This window comes from Thamnophis sirtalis, unplaced genomic scaffold (assembly GCF_051295495.1).
Source record: "Thamnophis sirtalis isolate CommonGarterSnake01/CBP01778 unplaced genomic scaffold, rThaSir2_p1.2 scaffold_5, whole genome shotgun sequence".
Lineage (NCBI taxonomy): Eukaryota > Metazoa > Chordata > Lepidosauria > Squamata > Natricidae > Thamnophis > Thamnophis sirtalis.
This window is the reverse complement of record NW_028261385.1, coordinates 36,329,096-36,347,052: the sequence shown is the minus strand read 5'-3', so window position 1 is coordinate 36,347,052 and position 17,957 is coordinate 36,329,096. Positions and strand designations below refer to the sequence as shown.

General features: G+C 35.9%; 1 protein-coding gene across 2 annotated transcripts in view; it reads left to right on the top strand.

Annotated features, from left to right (window-relative positions):
* ARHGEF28 (Rho guanine nucleotide exchange factor 28) overlaps positions 1–17,957 on the top strand; it is a 150,257-nt gene that overhangs the window by 58,536 nt on the left and 73,764 nt on the right. The window contains exons 5-9 of one of the 2 annotated variants that reach the window (XM_087715652.1): positions 2,749–2,932; positions 4,546–4,726; positions 9,264–9,336; positions 14,555–14,607; positions 15,815–15,875. In XM_087715652.1, the coding sequence (XP_087571778.1) occupies positions 2,749–2,932; positions 4,546–4,726; positions 9,264–9,336; positions 14,555–14,607; positions 15,815–15,875 (552 nt within the window). The remainder of the gene's footprint in view (positions 1–2,748; positions 2,933–4,545; positions 4,727–9,263; positions 9,337–14,554; positions 14,608–15,814; positions 15,876–17,957) is intronic. The other variant, XM_087715653.1, reaches the window with a different exon arrangement.

The following is a 17,957-nucleotide window of genomic DNA, read 5'->3' as shown; positions in this document are numbered from 1 at the left end:
ATTGTTACTTGAAGTCACGGGAGAACAAACATAAATGTTATTCTGTACTTTCATTTTTATTTTTCATTTGCTTTTATGTTAGCCATAAAACATATTTATCGTGTTAGACCTGTAAGCCTAGATTTTGAGACTCTTCTGAATACAATAAGACAGTTATGTCCCATGGGTAAAAATAGGAAAGATTCATTGAATGACTTTAGACGGCTCCCTTTTTTCAATGTAACTTACTTCACAGGATTGCTGTTTGGGGAAGCAAATGGCAACGGAGAGTAGATCATTTTGCACTGCTGAAAAAAAGATGCAGGATACCCCTGTAGGAAATAGCCAAATAAATATTGAGGGAGTTCTTATTGGTCTTTTCTCATATTGATTGATTCTGGGCATCTTTATTATAGGATGGTCTCATAGGGGGATGCTTTGCTTAAAGATATGCCCGTTGGCTTAATTCCCAATTCATTCTCATTTACTTTCACGAGCTGAAATAATGTCCGTGATATGTGCTATAATATTTGATTCTGTTGTCAATCTTGAGGATAGACTGTGAAGATTGTGCTGTGGAAGCCAGCTTCATTCTATACTCACTCTTGTGTGCAGATTCAGCGGTGTGAATATTTTTCATCTTCTCATACCTTTAAAGTGGTTGGGCTATTTTAAATGCAATTAAATGGCTTGATCCCAAGGTTGAGCTGCTAATTAGTTGAGAGCTTCTGTTGTAGTGGTGATGGAGGAATAGAATAAAAGAAGACAAAACCGAGAAAGGTGAATAGACTTTCCTGAAGAGACCACCAGGAAGACATCACAGAAACCCTGGAAAGAAGGGAGGGAGGAAATCACAAAATGAGAAAAAGCAAGTTTTTAAGAAAAAGAAGCTGAATTCATTATATTAGGAGGCTAACGTAAAAGAAAATGTTTTAGGAGCAGGCACAGGTTTACCATATTGAGCAGGGCTGAAAGGTCTAGAGGAGGAGTGTAGAAGAATATCAGTAATTGGCAAAGAAGTAGCAGGAGCAGATGTTTTGTAATTTTCATTAATGTTCGTGTGAGAAAGAAATTTCTCTCAAGAAAGTTGTATGTTTCCAATTGTTCGCTTAGCATGTGCAAATATAAGACTGAATAGAGAGTAAATGAAAGCAGGGTCAGACAATTTGTTTTTAGGCTGAAGATTATTTTGGCTTCCAAGGGTTGTAGGAAGCATGTCTAGTAACAGAGCAACAAAATAGTCATTGGATCCAAATGTTTTTCAGCTCATGTTTGTGGTTTTGCAACTTTGCTCTTTGAAGTGGAAAAGAGATGCGTTTTGATTTGTAGAATCTAATCCATCATTTTCTACTCTTAGTTTGTCAAAAGAACACTGTAGTCATATTTGTCTATTCTACTATTTAATTCTACATTATGGTAATGTGATTGGAGTATAGGGAGGTGTATAGGGAGGGGCTACAAAATAGGGATATGGGATATGGATGTAGAATATATAGTAACCCTACAAGGGAGAGTACATCACCAGATTCATTCTTGCATAAGTCTAGACATATTTGGGTCAAAGGTGGTATTCGGCAGGTTCTGACCAGTTCTGGAGAACCGGTAGCAGAAATTTTGAGTAGTTTGGAGAACAAGTAAATACCACCTCTATCTGGCCCTTCCCCCATCTATTCTCTGCCTTCTGAGTCCCAGCTGATCAAGAGGAAATGGGGATTTTGCAGTAACTTTCCCCTGGAGTGAGGTGGGAATAGATATTTTACTGTATCCTTCCCCTGCTATGCCCACCAAGCCATTCCACGCTCACCAAGCCATGCCCACATAACAGGTAGGAAAATGTTTTGAATCCCACCACTGATTTGTGTGGGAAATATACTGAACCTGCTACTCAGTCCATAGCTTTTGTTTTCATCTATGCTGATAAGGCACAAATATAAATTTCCATTTGCCCAAATGTCTATCTTGCAGCAGGAGGATTTGAGTACCTGGCAGAATGAAAAGCACTGAGTGGTTCCATCTCCTCATTGAATGAGGGGTGGGGAGGTTCACTGAGTTTTCTGTTCATTGGCAAAGTGTAGCTTGCTTTGGCTAATTTTAAAAGCTTAGCAGAGTTAGACTTGGTTAATGTTTGGAAAAGAGATCACTAGGAAATCATAGGCTAGATGGTGAGTTTAAAACAAATCTTCAAAAAGGCACTTTGCCAACTAAATCAGTTATCAGGGTCAGAACTGTTTGTTTGATACAGTGGAGGGATCCTGCAGAGAAAACCCCAAATCCACATTGTTCTGAAGTATTCCCAAATCCTCAAGCAGATTTGTGCATGCTGAGGAACATGAGACTTGTGCTCTATTCTGCTAATGAAATTTGTGCTGGGTCAATTAGCTTTAAGATTGCATTGTTATAATTTAACAGAAATTGAAACATGCTTGTATCCTTTTAAAAACTGGAGAAATAAATTAAATAATTCCTTTCTCCCAAATAAGCCATCCTCAAGCCTTCTCTCCCTTCCTCCTTCCTTTCTTCTGTCCGTCCGTTTCACCTATTTCAATAAGTGACTGTGTGACAAACAAAAATAAATTAAAAACAGTTACAACTAACAATACATAATTAAAATATGTAGCAGGGATTGCTACAGGGATTCTATTGAAATAATCTTTCTTTTTACAAATCTGTGTTAATAATAGTCTGCATTGTTATAGTAAAAGATGCTTGTAGTCCAGAAGAATAGGATTGCTGATTTTTAATGAAAAATCTATATATGTTTTATTTTAGAATCTAAATGCAAAGAAACACTTCTCCATCTTGCAATGAGATTGGGTCTAGTTCAACTTTCACAGTTCCTGTTATGCCAACCGGGTGGAAAAGTTGCAATCACTTTACTTAATGAAGAAGGATTGACACCATTGGACTTGGCTTTACAGAATGGACATTTCAGTCTTGTTGAAATGTTTTCCAAGTAAGTAGTATGGTTTAATATGAAAGAATGGGAACAAAGAAATTCAATGACTACTTTTGTTTGTACATCTCTTAAATTCAATGAATTATTCTATTGCAGATGCTTAAATGCAAATACTCTTTGCAATTGCTCCTTGGCCTTTAGTACCAAAAATTTACTAGCATGGGTAGATAATAATTCTGTAAATAATAAGTAAATAGAATAGAAGAAAAATCCAGCTGCATCTAAAAACTGATTAGAAGGATGGACAACTAAAAACAGTCTAGGTGAGATATAAACAATAAAACAACTTCAGCTAAAACTGTTTGCTTGGGACCTCTGTTTATATGTTCTTAGAGAATATCCAAACTATTTAAGAAGTATCCAAAATATTTTTCACTCTAATCTGGACATGTATTCACTGGATTTGTTAATTGTATCTTTTGCTCTTTTAGTGAATTTAGCTTCTGAAAAGCAGTTTGTAAGAGGTTAGAATGCATTCTTACAGCAAAACAGCAGTCTTCTGCCACTTCTGTTTCCTCAACAACTTAGTTATTACCATTATTTTTTCCTTCTTCTTACCTGACTTGCTTTTCAACTGCATATAGATTTCTCTCTGCCATGCACATACAATCACACACCCCACTCACAAAGCTGTAGTGAAATAGAACAGATTTTAAGCTGTTCAAGAGTTCATTTCCTGGTGAAGTTCTAAAGCAATATGTTGTTGCTGATTAGACAACTTGGCTGGCACCATCTATTGTACCACAGACCTGCCCTGGAGATCCTCCCCACAATTGACTTAGCAACAGCCCAGTTGCCTGAACTTTAAAATAAAGTTGCCAGTGAAAGTTGTATGCAAACTGAAACAAGTAAGCAAGGAGACTTGTGATTTATTTTTAAATAAATCCCTTTTTGGGATATTTATTGGGGTTTTTGGTTTGTTGTATACATACAAGGCCACTGTACTACATATGGGCAACATAATCTTAAAATGAACAAAGAAGGTAGTTTTGAAGTGAGGTTTCTGACAGTTTTCTTGTCCAGTTCTCATTATCCAGTCATGATAGTACTAAATAGGAGACAAAACAAGCAAGGAAACCCCCCTTCCCCAGCTTAGTTATTCCCCCTCCTTCAAATTTATACTGCTGTTTTGTTTCTAGCTTTACACAATATTCGGTTTGTATGAATTTATGCATTCTTTGTTATCACTCTTATTATGAATGTCTCACTTTTTAAGGAACATTTAAACAATACAGCACTCTCTAGAGACTATTTTTTATTGTGGTATGCTTATGAGCTGGTATGCTGCTGGTTTGTCTACTGAATCGGGTTTGTGATTAAATAGTCTACATTTTTTTAAAAAGTCACAGAAAAAAAAATCAGCTGTATGTTCTTATTTTTTTTTCCCATCAGAATTGTTCCAAGTTGGAATTGTTGATTCATGGGGAAAGTTCTTCAGGAAAAAACTTTGTTTAGCCTGAGCATTCCATAATATTTTTCCGTGAAATCTTTGGAATTAGTCAGATTAGAAATTATGGGATGCAGTGAGAGAAGGGCTTTGCATAGGTTTGTGTTCCATGTTTCACTTGCCCTGGCACTCTAACTCTAATCTCATGCATCTGTTGTTTCAGGAACCAGACCATCCATCCTTTTGAGATTTCTAAAGTGGAGGTTGGTGAAAATGCTGTCCTTCAGTTTTCTTATTTGTCAGGGACTTTATTGCTGACGTTTAATAACACAACAGACCATTCATTAGAATCTGATGTACAGCTCTTTAGGAAATACTTCTGGGACAGAATTTTTACACAAAAGGTAAGTGCCAAGTTGTAATACAGTAAAACGTTATTTTGTTTTCACAGTTTAAGAAAAAATGCTGTTTATTCACATTTGATAGAGTTATTGATCATTTTTAAATTGTCAACAGCTCTTGCTAATAGGAAAAAGGATGGGGAAAAAAAGAATCCCATTCTGCCTTAAATACAAACAATTTTATTTTAAAATCAGAATTGTGATCTAGAATTTAATTAAATCTTACACGGTTTAGCCAAAAGCGTAATCTAGTCAAAACTTTATGTGAAGTCTGATATCTAAATTTAATTACCCTGAAATGTCTAGAAAATATGATGAAACCAGGCAAATCACCTTGATTACTAAACCAAGAATTGTAACATTTCACATTTAAATTCAAGGCTATTAAATTGCAATTTCAAAAGCAGAATCTGATGGAAATGTAATTACCCCTTCATATTTTTATGTTTTAAAAGTTATCATACAATTGTTAAGCTTAAACAATAAATGTGCTCAATGTATAGAAAAATGATGAAAATAATGGGAAAAATGCATCATATTAGTAGAAGCCATTTGCAAAAGTGCATGATTATAAACATGCTATATTAACAAACATACATAAAAATTCAGTTGTTTTTTATGAAGCTAGTTTTTATTTAAATTGAAAAGGGATGTGGAAATTGTGAAAAGCCACATTCTAATTAAATGCTGCATGTATTTTATATTGTACATACATATAAGTTGTATATGTGTTCAAGTAAAGCAACGTATGATTGAAACGTATGATTCAGCAATAAGGCCTTTGCCATAGAAAATTAGAAGGAAATGTCTGAAGGAGTGCATAGTCCATAGAATAAACAGGACGTCCTGGGCAGACAAATAGTACAGAGGTTGAACAGAATTTGGAAGACAGATTATAAACAAATCTTAGTATAGCTGCAAAAGATTGGTGTAATCTGCTGAAAATTAAATTGTTCTTGGGGGAAAGCTAATATCACGTTTCCTTGAAAATAAGACCTCCACTGATAAGAAGCCTTATTGGGCCTTTGAGCGCATGTACTAAAATAAGTCCTCCCCTGAAAATAAGCCCTCCCCCAAAATATTGCAATGCAGCAGCAGCCATGAGGTGACCACACTCGCCGCCTTCTGCACCTCAAAAATAATAACACCTCCCCAAAAATAAGGCCAAGTACTTATTTTGGGGGTCAAAAGAAAATAAGACCCTGTATTATTTTCGGGGAAACACGGTATATGCAAGAAAATTCAAGATGGATGATCACTTAACAATGAGAACTATAGAAATGTAATAAACTTTGAACACAAATTGCTTATATAGGCTATAATGATATTCATGATAATGCTGTTATATATGACAAAGGCACTGAATAAAACTAATTAGAAATTGTAAAAAGAAACTGAAGATTTTGCCCAGAATGTGCATGGTTGCCTTGAAATGGAGAGTTAAATCAATAAGGCATCCAGGAACAATATCTTTTAGAAATACTTGATTTCCAGTGATTCTCATAAACTGAATAAATGCATGTTCTACATTTTACACAAAAGGGTATAATTCATACCTATCCTGAATTTGAAGGTAGCAACCTGACTGAAAAGTGTCAGATAATCTACTTTCTCTAGAATTCTCTGCAGCTGAATCCTCATCATAAAAGTTGGACAATACACTGCTGGATCCAGGGAGGACCTTTTTAAGGAAAATGTGCAGCACAGCTTTCTTAAGACTATTAACATCATCTCCTTCCTGAAGTAGGGTGTTGCTGGTATCCCAACTCTTGTTGTTGCATCCCTACCACCCCATATAATAGCCAAGATATGGAATCCCTGTAATTCCATAATAGTCATGTGCCTAGCTCACAAATGATGGGTTTCAGAGCAGAAGGCTATCCTTGAAATCCTTAGGACAAAAGGAGTCCCTTGCAGTAAGATCAATGCCATTTCCTGTCCTTGAGTTTGGGCTGAAATCCAGCCAGTGAAGGGAAGTATGGTGATTACCTTGATGAAGGAATACAGGAATCATTAAGAGAAAATAAACAACAACTCAGTCCTGGGAAAGAAGACAGGAGAAAACAAAAATATTTTAAACCTGATTCTGTTTGGTATATGAGAGAGCAGAGGAAAACTAGCAGGCTTTCAATATTTTGTTATACCTGCAAGAATAAAGTGGCATTTTTTTAAAAACCTTTGTTTCCTAACCTGGCCTACCTTGAAGGCCTGAAAACTGGACAAAGTCAGCAATATCACTGCTTTGCTCAGTTGAGACTCAATAAAACCTGCCAAGTCTATCTCCTCATTCACTACCAGATTGCAGATGAGCATGCTGTTATTATGAACAAATCTATAATTTACCAGCAGAATATGACAAGCACAATAATGAAAGTCCAGCCAAAATGTCTACTGTCCTACTAATCAGAAAAGTATCAACAAATCCAAGAACATGCCCATGAGTGAGTGAAGGAAATTTTAGAAGTATAGACAATGAGGGATGCCAGAAATAAATCTGAGGATTGTATTGCTAAAATCTTCAAGACCAAGAATAACAATTAAAAGCTTTAAATACTTCAGAAGCAGGAAATCGGCTAGGGAGGCAGTTGGGCTGTACAGAGAAGGAAGTTACAGTTGTGCCAGTAGGAAAGCTGAGGACTTTGCAGAGAAGCTGAATTAATTCTTTGCTGCTGGATTAACCCAAGAAGCTCATAATTATGTGAGAAGAACTTGCTCTGTGGCTTTTCTTCATACTGGCATAAACTAGTTTCTGGTGCTGATGTTGGCTTGGCAAGGAGAATCTTATATGACCAGAGGCTTTTCATGATGCCAAGAATAACCAGCCCAACATCACCCTCCTAGCAGCAAGATCCACGCCAGCAGCCAAAGCAACTTGGAGCCTGAGAAGAGGGCTGACCCACATTGCTAATCCTCAGCACCTGCTCTTTCTACCTGTCAGACCTTCTTGGAGGAGGTCAAGCTACAGAATATCAGTACTGGAAATTAGACCTTGTTCACTATCTCAGCCTTTGTTCACTAGAAATAAACAACACTGACATGGGCTATTTATTTATTTGTTAGTGTAAGTGTTGATTCCTTTTTTATTTGACAGTGTGATTCCTCTACAACAGTGAACTCGAAACTTTATTTTTATTTATTAATCAAACTTGCTATGCTGTCAGCCACAGTAACTACAATGCCCAATAAAACAAAATTGCCATAATTCACAATACCAATATGTTAACAGATATAACCAATACACAGAATGTACCTGAAATGCATACCAAATTTGTATAGTTTTAGTCTTCACAATCTCTGGAAAGCCTTTACTGAGGATGTCAACCTAGCTTTTGGAAGGAGGCTGTCCCAGAGTATTTGATAGTTTTCTGGCTTCATAACTCTCACTGTGTGAAAATGAAGCACCTTGAGCAGTTTCTCCTGGGAGGATCTCTTCAGATGAGTCCTGAAATTTTTGCCCATCCTCTTATCCATTTATATATCAAAACTACAACTTTTCTGGTAAACTGGGTACAAAGTCCGCAAGATAGGTGGACCAACTGTAGTCTGTAAGTGATCTTCACTTCTGCTTCTGATAGAATTCATTGCAGAAATCTGACTAAGGGGTGATAAGGCCACAAATCACCAACTCATATTGTCCTTTGTTATATCTATTTATATCTGGATAGGGTAGACTGACTGTAGATCCTGAAGAAAATCCTCAAAAACCTGGTTGTCTTATCAGGCCTGGGACTCCAAATGAAACGGAGACAACACTTAGGTGTCTCCATTGCTGAGTTGCTTATTTATCTGCCCTCTCAAGCTAGAATATGTATCTCTGTTTTTATAATGTTTATTATTAATATGGTTTTAACGGTTTTTTTTAATATACCCTGTTTCCCTGAAAATAAGACCTCCCCGGATAATAAGCCCAATCGGGCTTTTGAGCACATGCTCTAAAATAAACCCTTCCCTGAAAATAAGCCCTCCCTGAAAATATTGCAGCACAGCAGCAGCCATGAAGTGACCACTCTCGCCAGCTCCTGTACCTCAAAAATAATAAGATCTCCCTGAAAATAAGGCCAAGTGCTTATTTTGGGGGAAACACGATACGTTTTTTTAATATATATAGTGTTCCTATTTGTTGTGCCCTATCCAGTCACCTTCGGTGAGATGGGCGGTTATATAAATTTGATTAGTAAATGAATAAATAATAATGAACTATTTTTTCCAGGTCAATAATTAGGCACTGATTCAACTTAGGTTTACTTAGCTTCAGGCTATAATCTAATTTAACTCTGAAGATATGTAGTATGTTGGAATAGTATTCCTTCCAGATATATCCCAAATGTATTTGGACATCAATTTCCAGCACTCTGTTTCTATTGATTGGCTTTGCTGGCTGTGCTGACTGCTGCAGCCTGAAGACATCTGGGCAGTAACAAATTGGGGCAGGTTATGAATTTGTGAATTTGCTTTGTGCATCCTACATGAAGAGTATAAATAATAATAACATAATGAACGTAATAATTAAACCAATTTATTCTTTTTATTTTTTTAAAAGAATCTTACTCCAAACCAAGCTGAGACATTGGAAGGAATGCAGATGCCTTGCAACTCTATAACATCTAAAGAAGGTATTTTCATTCTCTATTGTATGACATTATTTACAATTCATTCTATTGTGTGTGTAAAATACGTCAAATGGCTTTCACCTTTCACTTGTATGCCAAGGCACAATTTCTTTTAACCAACACCTGCAGAATTATGAAACAAACAAAGAGAACCTAAATATTGTAATCTGTTTTAAATACAGCAATGTTAAATATAATTCCAAAGTATTTAATTAAAAATAATACCATTAGAAGAAAGGTTTCTGAATTTTTAGAGGCTGTAGCAGAAAAATGCAACAATGGCTTTAACCCCAGTAGCAGTGTTCAAAATACGTCTGATTATGAATTTGATGGGGTATAGTGCAGGTCTTTGAGCTTTTCTGTTCCCTACAAGGACCAAAATGGGTATGTGCTCAATATGGTAGGCACAAACCAGTGATGAACACGGATGCTTGTGGATGTTGGACAGATTATCTCACTGTCACGTCCCCTTCCTCTCAACAACTCAGTGCTCACAGCAGTGCTTGCATAAAAATTATCTTTCATTTATTTCATCATTTCCTATTTCAGCTTGAATTTGCTTTCAAAATGATCTTATTAAAGAAGAGGATTTTGTTGAATTTTTTTCATAGATAAAATGTGGTGTCTTATACTTACTTGAGTGTTGGATTTAAATTAAAAAGCAAAAACAAAGCAAAAGTCAAAACGCCAAAAAAAAACCAACAACACCTGCTTCCCCAATAAATGACATCATTCGTCCTTCTCAAAGGCTGTTAGAACTGGCTTTTGATTACAGAAAATAAAAGTTTGCATATTTTTTCTAGACTAGAGCATCAGATGGAAATTATAAAACAAACAAGGCACAGAAATGTAATCTGAAATATTTGATCATGAAACAGTTGTGTTTCACAACTCATATTTACTTAGAAGCAAATGTCACTGGGCTCACTATATACATAAACTGAAATGTTCTCATAAGAAAATAATTAAAACTGTAGATGTAGCATTGATATTCTAAGTGAGCATTATGGTTTGATTTGTGGAACTGTAAAACATAATAATTCCTTTTTTATGATTTGCATGTATTACATCAGGCATATTAGTTATGGTGTTTCTATGAATCTCTCTTAATTTAACTAATGTTCATTAGTTAAATTCAAAGTTAAGTAAGTATCTTTTTTGTTAAGTGAGCATTTTAAGAGAGAAAATTATCAACAAATCCTTAGTCAATAATGATCTCATTTCAGAATTTAAAATTTGGAAAGACATTTCAGAGAAGAGATTAGACCATTTTGGAAACTTCCAGATGTCAAGAGCTAATTTGTCTGGAAATTATAAAGTTGAAGTTCAGTTCATCTGAAAAACACTAGGTTAGGAGAAGACACATGAAACCATTTTCTGGATATTGTTTTAAAATGTCCATTGTGTTCACCGTTATTCTATATTCTGTATAATTTTTTTGCTACTTACAATCCTTATAAATCACTGCATTGTTTGTCTGCCTTTTATTGTACTTAAAAAAATCTGTCTTGATCAATATGGCATTGTAACAACCAAGAGGCGCAATTCTGCCTTTTAATCTGTGAGGTGGGAATGCCTGTCTGATTTACATTCTTATATATTTCCAGGGTAGAAAGGTTCATGTGATGTTTGACAATTGCCGTGTTTCTTTTGACCCTCAAAATAAGCACTTGGCCTTATTTTTGGGGAGTTCTTATTATTTTTGAGGTGCAGGAGGTGGCAAGTGTGGTCCCCTCATGGCTGCTGCTGTGTTGCAATATTTTCAGGGAGGGCTTATTTTCAGGGAAGGACTTATTTTAGCACATGCGCTCAAAAGCCTGATTGGGCTTATTATCCAGGGAGGTCTTATTTTTGGGGAAACAGGGTACTAAACTCAGTTTGAACATAGGAAAATCTAGGCTTTCAAAAGTGAACTGCTAGAGAAGGGTGGGCTCCTCTACTAAACCTTTTCCTTTAAGAACTAAATGAATGTGTACATGGAGTACTCTGACACCTAGAGTCATAGAATGGGGAGTTGAAAGGGACCATAAGAGTCTGCAGGGTATAGGAAGTCCTTCAGCAAAGAGTAAACACAATCGGTTGCAGTTTAAATCAGAACATTGACTTTACTAAATTATTTATCTGAGTTAACCAAAACTTATTAACAAAGTTTGTCTGCCATCTATCAACAAGGTGTTTATTTAGGACTCCACAACAGATGTGACTTTTACTCTCTACCAGCCTCTGGCAAAAAAGGTGATGATAATTTACTCAATGGGAAGAGGATTTTCCTAGGGGATGGAAATATTTCCAAGGAGGAAAAAATCAAACTTTCCAAGCAGTGCTTTAGATGATTTTATCAGCTGATTCTTGCAAAACAATGTTGTTAAACATTGTTTAACATAAATCTGAATTTTGCAAACTAGGAAGGTATTAATTTAAAAAATCAAGAGCAGATTTTTCTTCAATGAGTTCTCTATGAATTATGATAGGCTGTCATTAGTCAGGCTCAATGTTCTGTCTTGATCTTACTCTGTTTTAATTCTACTAAGAACTTCATATGAAAAAAAATGCTTTGGATTTACCTGCCCAAAGTCCTGAAATACAAAACTAGGGAAAAATAAGCTTGTGTCAAATCTGAAAAGCAATGAAAAGCTGTGCAACTGTACCAGGTCCCAAATGGATATGATTTTAATATATCCTTATTAAACCAATAAAACCAAAATGGTGAATTATAAAAAGTACTCATAGGATAAAGAGAAATAAGAAAAATATGAAAAGATAATAATTTCCAACATGTAGAATTCCAAATAAAATCATTGTATCCAGCCTAGCTAAAGTACTTACTTATGACTTACTTATCTAAGGAAATAAATTTCAGAACAAGTTCAAAATACTTTGCAGAGAGGATAGTTGAAATGAATTATTACTTCAGCTGCTGGGGATACTGTTAGACAAATAATTTCCTTGTGGCTGTTACTTCTCTTCTCAGCACTGCTTAGTTTTATGGAATACAGAGGACATGGAAGCTAGCTTTTTTGAAGAGATTTGCTTTATCCATTCAAGTAAAATGCTTAATCCCAGGTCTGGCCACTAAATCAGAAATGATCTAATATCTAAATGCATCTGCCTAAAATCCATTGTGGGATGATAATGAAACAATCTAGCTTCTTTCAGGTGTGCCATTTTATATTGTTTGGGGAAACATGGATTGAATTTCATTTATCCTGGTGTTTCAGCCTGGGGTAATTTTTAGGGGGCACTGTTTTTCCACAGCAAAGCTAGAGGTTTATTATATTGAGTCATAAGAATTTGAATATAGGTTCAAGTATGTTTTGGTCTGGACATGTCAGTACAAAGAATATGTCTTTTGTTCAAAGGAATGATCAAACAAGTAGGGAAGGAAATTTGAACCAATCAAAGGCATAAAAGGAAGTCGTAATGCTTAGAAACATTGTATTGCTCTTGATTGAGTCATCACCTTACCTTGAAGCACCTGCTGCAAGTGTAAATATTCAGGAACTAAAAAAAAATGTTTAAACAGGTAGGAAAATTGTGGATGTCCCATCCCAAAATCATGGTAGCCTAAATTGTTTGCTGTCTGAGGAAGTTGCCTCCTTCTACCTAGATCTACCTAGTAGAGTACCCATAGAATGATATCTGTAATTGTTTTGACACCCAAGGGAGAAAATCAGGCAGATCTCTCTCTGGCAGTGAAAATACAAAAAAAACAAAAACAAATAAAAAACCTAATTTCTACTGTTTGTGACTTCCAAAATCATCTCCTCAAAGCAGATGCTCCCTTTGGTCTCACAGAAGGATAATTCCTTGCTGCTAGTTCTGAATATTTGACTTTGACTGTATTCATGCTGGGCCATCATGATATATCTAGGTTATAGAGAATTGCAAACAGATATAAATCTCATTAAACAGAATTGTGCTGTTTTATGTTTGAGTTCTTAATAAACAAATGTCTAGTCTTTAATACCGATTTCAGAAATGGCTGTTGACTGATTAACAGCAGTGATCGCTTCCTACTGGAGAGAAGTTAATGTAGAAGTAAAACAAATTGCCACAGTAAATGTTTAATTTGCTATAAATTAAACAGGCTAGGGAATTACTGCACAAGAATGACTTTACTATGTAGGCAATATTTTGAAAGAAAGTGATGGCTTCTACATTGTAGAAAATATTTTATACTGTAAGCATTGTTTTTCAAGAAGGATTAAAAAAAAACACCAGATACAGTCCTTGATCCACCCAGCAAACATTTAATTCGCTTTTTAAAATAAATTCAAGTTGTAGATGTGCACATTCTGTAATGTTTTGTAAATCTTTGTGCAAGATCTTTGTTGAAAGGTGGATTTGCTTTCAGTGTAATTTGTAAAGGAGAAACTTTCCCCTTCAGGTGGGGTCTGTGATTTGCAAAAGAATGCATGATTCACTTATGCTTCCTCCTTCCTCCCTGCTTTATGTAATATTTGAAACCCAACTTTGCAGTGTATACTCGAAAAACAGATCTGCATCCAGTGATAGAAACTTGATATAAAAATCGGATAATGAAATAGAACTACTGTAAATGGAAAAACTATGCTCACAGGCTATTCATTTCTTTTTGGCAAAAATATTACTTTAGTTTAACCATGTAGGTTATAGACAAAGTTGGAGTTCTGCAAAATGTGCTCAGGCACAGAATATTCATGCTTCTCTTGCATAATATTGGCACTGCTTATGATCAGGGGAAAATAAATTAAAAATGGTTTTGATGCAGCAAGTCCTTATTCCAGACTTTTGAAAAGGAGCCAGGAAATAAAATAATAACACAAATGCAGTTGTTTCCTGTAGTCAAAAGAAAAGGAAGGGCAGTTTTTTTAAAAAAATGAAATTGCTACTGTTGTTTACAAAGTCAAAATCTCAAGTTCGCTATAAATGATTATACTGCTCAAGAAGTATTAATAAATAAGGATAATTTGAGATTAAGTTTTCACTGTACTGCATACCCCTTTAAGGTGGAAATCTTGTTTAAATTAAAATAACATAAGAAGTTACTGTAGAGCCGCCTGCATTTCAGCTATAGTCATGTGACTTGGAAGTGGTGAATATAGTAAAGAAACATTGTTTGGTCTTTGTATATCCTTCTGTTTTCCTCTTTCAGTGGGTGTATGGGAAGGGGAAATAAAAAGAATTACTTCCCTCTGTTTGGCAAAAGGGAACTAATGAGAAACTGCCTTTCTTTAAACAGATCTTATAGATGTTGCATCTGAGGAGCCACCTCTTAAAAATGAAGATTTAACGGTATAATCCAATCACCTTTTTATCCAAAATCTAATGAGACACCTATATTATCTTGCCTATATTGCACACTTTGCTTTGAGAGCACAACACTTCACAAAATCCCAGCTGGGCGAATGACACCTAAGTAATGCTTCCTTCTGAATAAGGTTTCAAGGCCAATTAAAAAGTGTCTGAGATTTTACAAAAGCATAGTCTTGCTGTCTGCTAATAATATATTTAAAGAAAAACAGCTTTGCTTCATGCTTCAACCATGATAATTGTGACCAGTCATTTACAGTTAGAAATCTGTACAACATTCATCAGGGACAGACTCTAGGAATAGATGGTTTGCATGGGTGCAGCTGTTTTCTGTGGGCATTCAATTTTCATGTTATTGCATAAAACTAATGATGCTTTGCTAATAAGTTTTAGATTCTTCTGGAAGACCAAAAGAAACAAAATTGTTTTGGGATACCTGGGCATGTGACCTCTCTTATATTTAATTGGTTCACTGGTTTTAGTATAACCCACTGTGGGGTTTTACCCGGAGATATTTCCTTATAAAACCTCTTTTGATTGGCAATAGCAAGACTTAACATTTAAAATCTTCAGCATAGCAAAGCATGCTTTCCCCCCCGCTTGAGCCCTGGAAATCCTTGCCTTGGATGGACTTGTGGCTTATAAGGATTTAACTGTGACTCCAAATATCAGAGAGCTTAGGCAATCATAATTCATGTCTCCACCTATTTTCTGGTATGGAAATGACTAAATGATTTGTAGGCACGCTCCCAAGTCTTTGAATTATACAGGAAATAGAAGGTAAGCAGATGTTTTTGATATTTTATGATCTGCATTGTCGGCTTCTTGATATTTCAAAGTTGTTGGAAGTGTTGTTTCTTTATATGGTGCCTTTAAAAGTTGCGACAGCCAAAGTGGTTTCCTCCTCCTTTTATAATGAACTATCCTTGTTGTTGCCGAACTTGCAAATTTTTTTTATAAAAGCTCTGGTTTGTTATTTGAGAGTATTGGATGAGAGCTTATTGTTAAAACAGATATTCTATTCTGAGTGGCTAATTTTGCTCTACAGTTTAGAAAAATTAATGTTACATTCTGAAATGAACCAGAACAGCAAATGCTTTTGAAAAAATACATTGCATTCTGAAATTTTTCAATGCAATTTATTACAGATTATACACCAGAACATAGTATTATTTCCATTTTGTTGTAGTTTCACCAAGAACGTATAATTCATCCACAGGAAAATGAAGATGAGAATGTATTGGATTTAGGTAAGAATTTTTTTCAGCTGTGTGCTTGTATTTTAAAATCCCATTTATTATCCCTTGTGAGTGGAAATTAGTCTCTGATGGCCTGAAGTGATGGGTTGCAAATAATAGTGCTGAAATTTGTCTTCCCTCTGCCACCTCTTCTGTGCACAAGGATGCACCAATTCAAGATTAATGCTGTGCCGCTTTGTCACACAGTGTCACAGATGTTGGTTAAGTCTTCACAAGTTGAAGAAATTCACTATTCATTTGCTGATAAGTCCAGGAGAAACCATGCAAATAATGTTTTTGCATATCCTCTGAAGCTATGCTATGTAGTTGCATATGGATGGGCATAGCCATTTTGCCCTGCCTTTTCATTCTTCAGAAGTATACCTCTCCATCTTAAAGTCAAGATACCATGGCACCATGTTACTTTCCTCTTCATTGCTTTGAAGAGGGGGGCTGACATTTCCCTGAAGAAAGAGCAGTTGATTTGTTGTTGTTGTTTGTTGTTTAATTATTGACTTCATAAAGACCCATGGTCACTTGATTGTGATTTCCAACCAGTCTTGCTGATTTCCCACAAGCAAAGTGAATGGGGAAACCAACACTGTTAGAATTTCTAGGCAGTATTACTTTCTGTGAGCGACATGGTGGCTCAGTGGCTTAGATGCTGATCTTGTTGATCAGAAAGGTTGGCAGTTCGGCGGTTTGAATACCTAGCGACACATAATGGAATGAGCTCCCATTACTTGTCCCAGCTTCTGCCAACCTAGCAGTTTGAAAGCATGTAATAATGCAAGTAGAAAAATAGGGATCACCTTTGGTGAGAAGATAACAGTGTTCCGTGCACCTTCGGCGTTTAGTCATGCAGACCACATGACGCCGAAGGGGACTTTGGACAGTGCTGGCTCTTCAGCTTTGAAACAGAAATGAGCACTGACCCCTAGAGTCAGGAACGACTAGCACATACGTGCGAGGGAAACCTTTACCTTTTTATTACTTTCTGTGTTGATGTAGAATTCCAGGAGATGGAGTACCTGAAAGTTGATATTAGATGCAGAATTGAGTATTGCAATGCTTTTTACATGTGATGTGAAAATAAATAAGAAAGAAGAACAAACTCTGAACATTATTAATTAAGCAAGACACACACAGTGGAGATGACCCAAATAAAGTAAGGACCTGATGAGACAAATAAAATGGACAAAAGTGGGCTTCTCTATCACTGCAATAGCTCAGGTTATTGCATTGTGTCAGTTTCCTAGGCTGTGCTCGGTTTTATCTTCATGTTAGCTGGTTAAAAAGCACTGTTAAGAAAGTAAATTAAATTCCAAACTGTAGCCAAATGCTTCTATTTCTCCTTAGCCTCTCTGTTAAAAAACCTTGCTTCTAGCCTCAATTGTCTCTTTATAGAATGATTATCCATATTTTTGTGAGGAAGGGAAGAGCTATAGCTAAGTAGTTGTGCTAAGTGTAAATCATTGCTTTGCATCAAAAAGGTTCAGATATTATCTCTTGTCATTTCTAGTTAGGGAGCTACTCCTTGGAGCATCTGCTAGCCAATGTAGGTAGTCTTGGGTTAAATCGATCAGACTCTGTATAAAGGAATAAGGTTCTATTCTAGATCATATTATCCTATCTATTCATATTAAATTTGAAGATATTGCTGACAAAAACATTTGGCACTCAACTGCAAAGGAATATACAGGAAAAATTCACAGGTGTTTTGAAGTGGTGCACCACACATTTATAATTTGTAATTATATCTTAGGTTGCTGCTTTATCATTTCAGAAGAATTCCCATACATTTAGCTTAATATTAAGATAAGTTTCAGATGGAGATTTCACAAGTGAAACTCTGTTGGTAACTCTTCTGGTGACTCTGCGGACACAATCATGAAATTTTCTTGGCAATAATATGGAAATTTTCAAATTTCCATTTTAGTTTAGAGTCGTGATGGCGAACCTGTGGCACGCGTACCACAGGTGGCATGCAAAGCCCTCTCTGCTGGTACGCATGCCATCATCCCAGGTCAGATCTCCCTGGTGTTTCTTTTGTGAGCTTATGTTTCCCTGAAAACGATGAGAAAAAGCTCACAA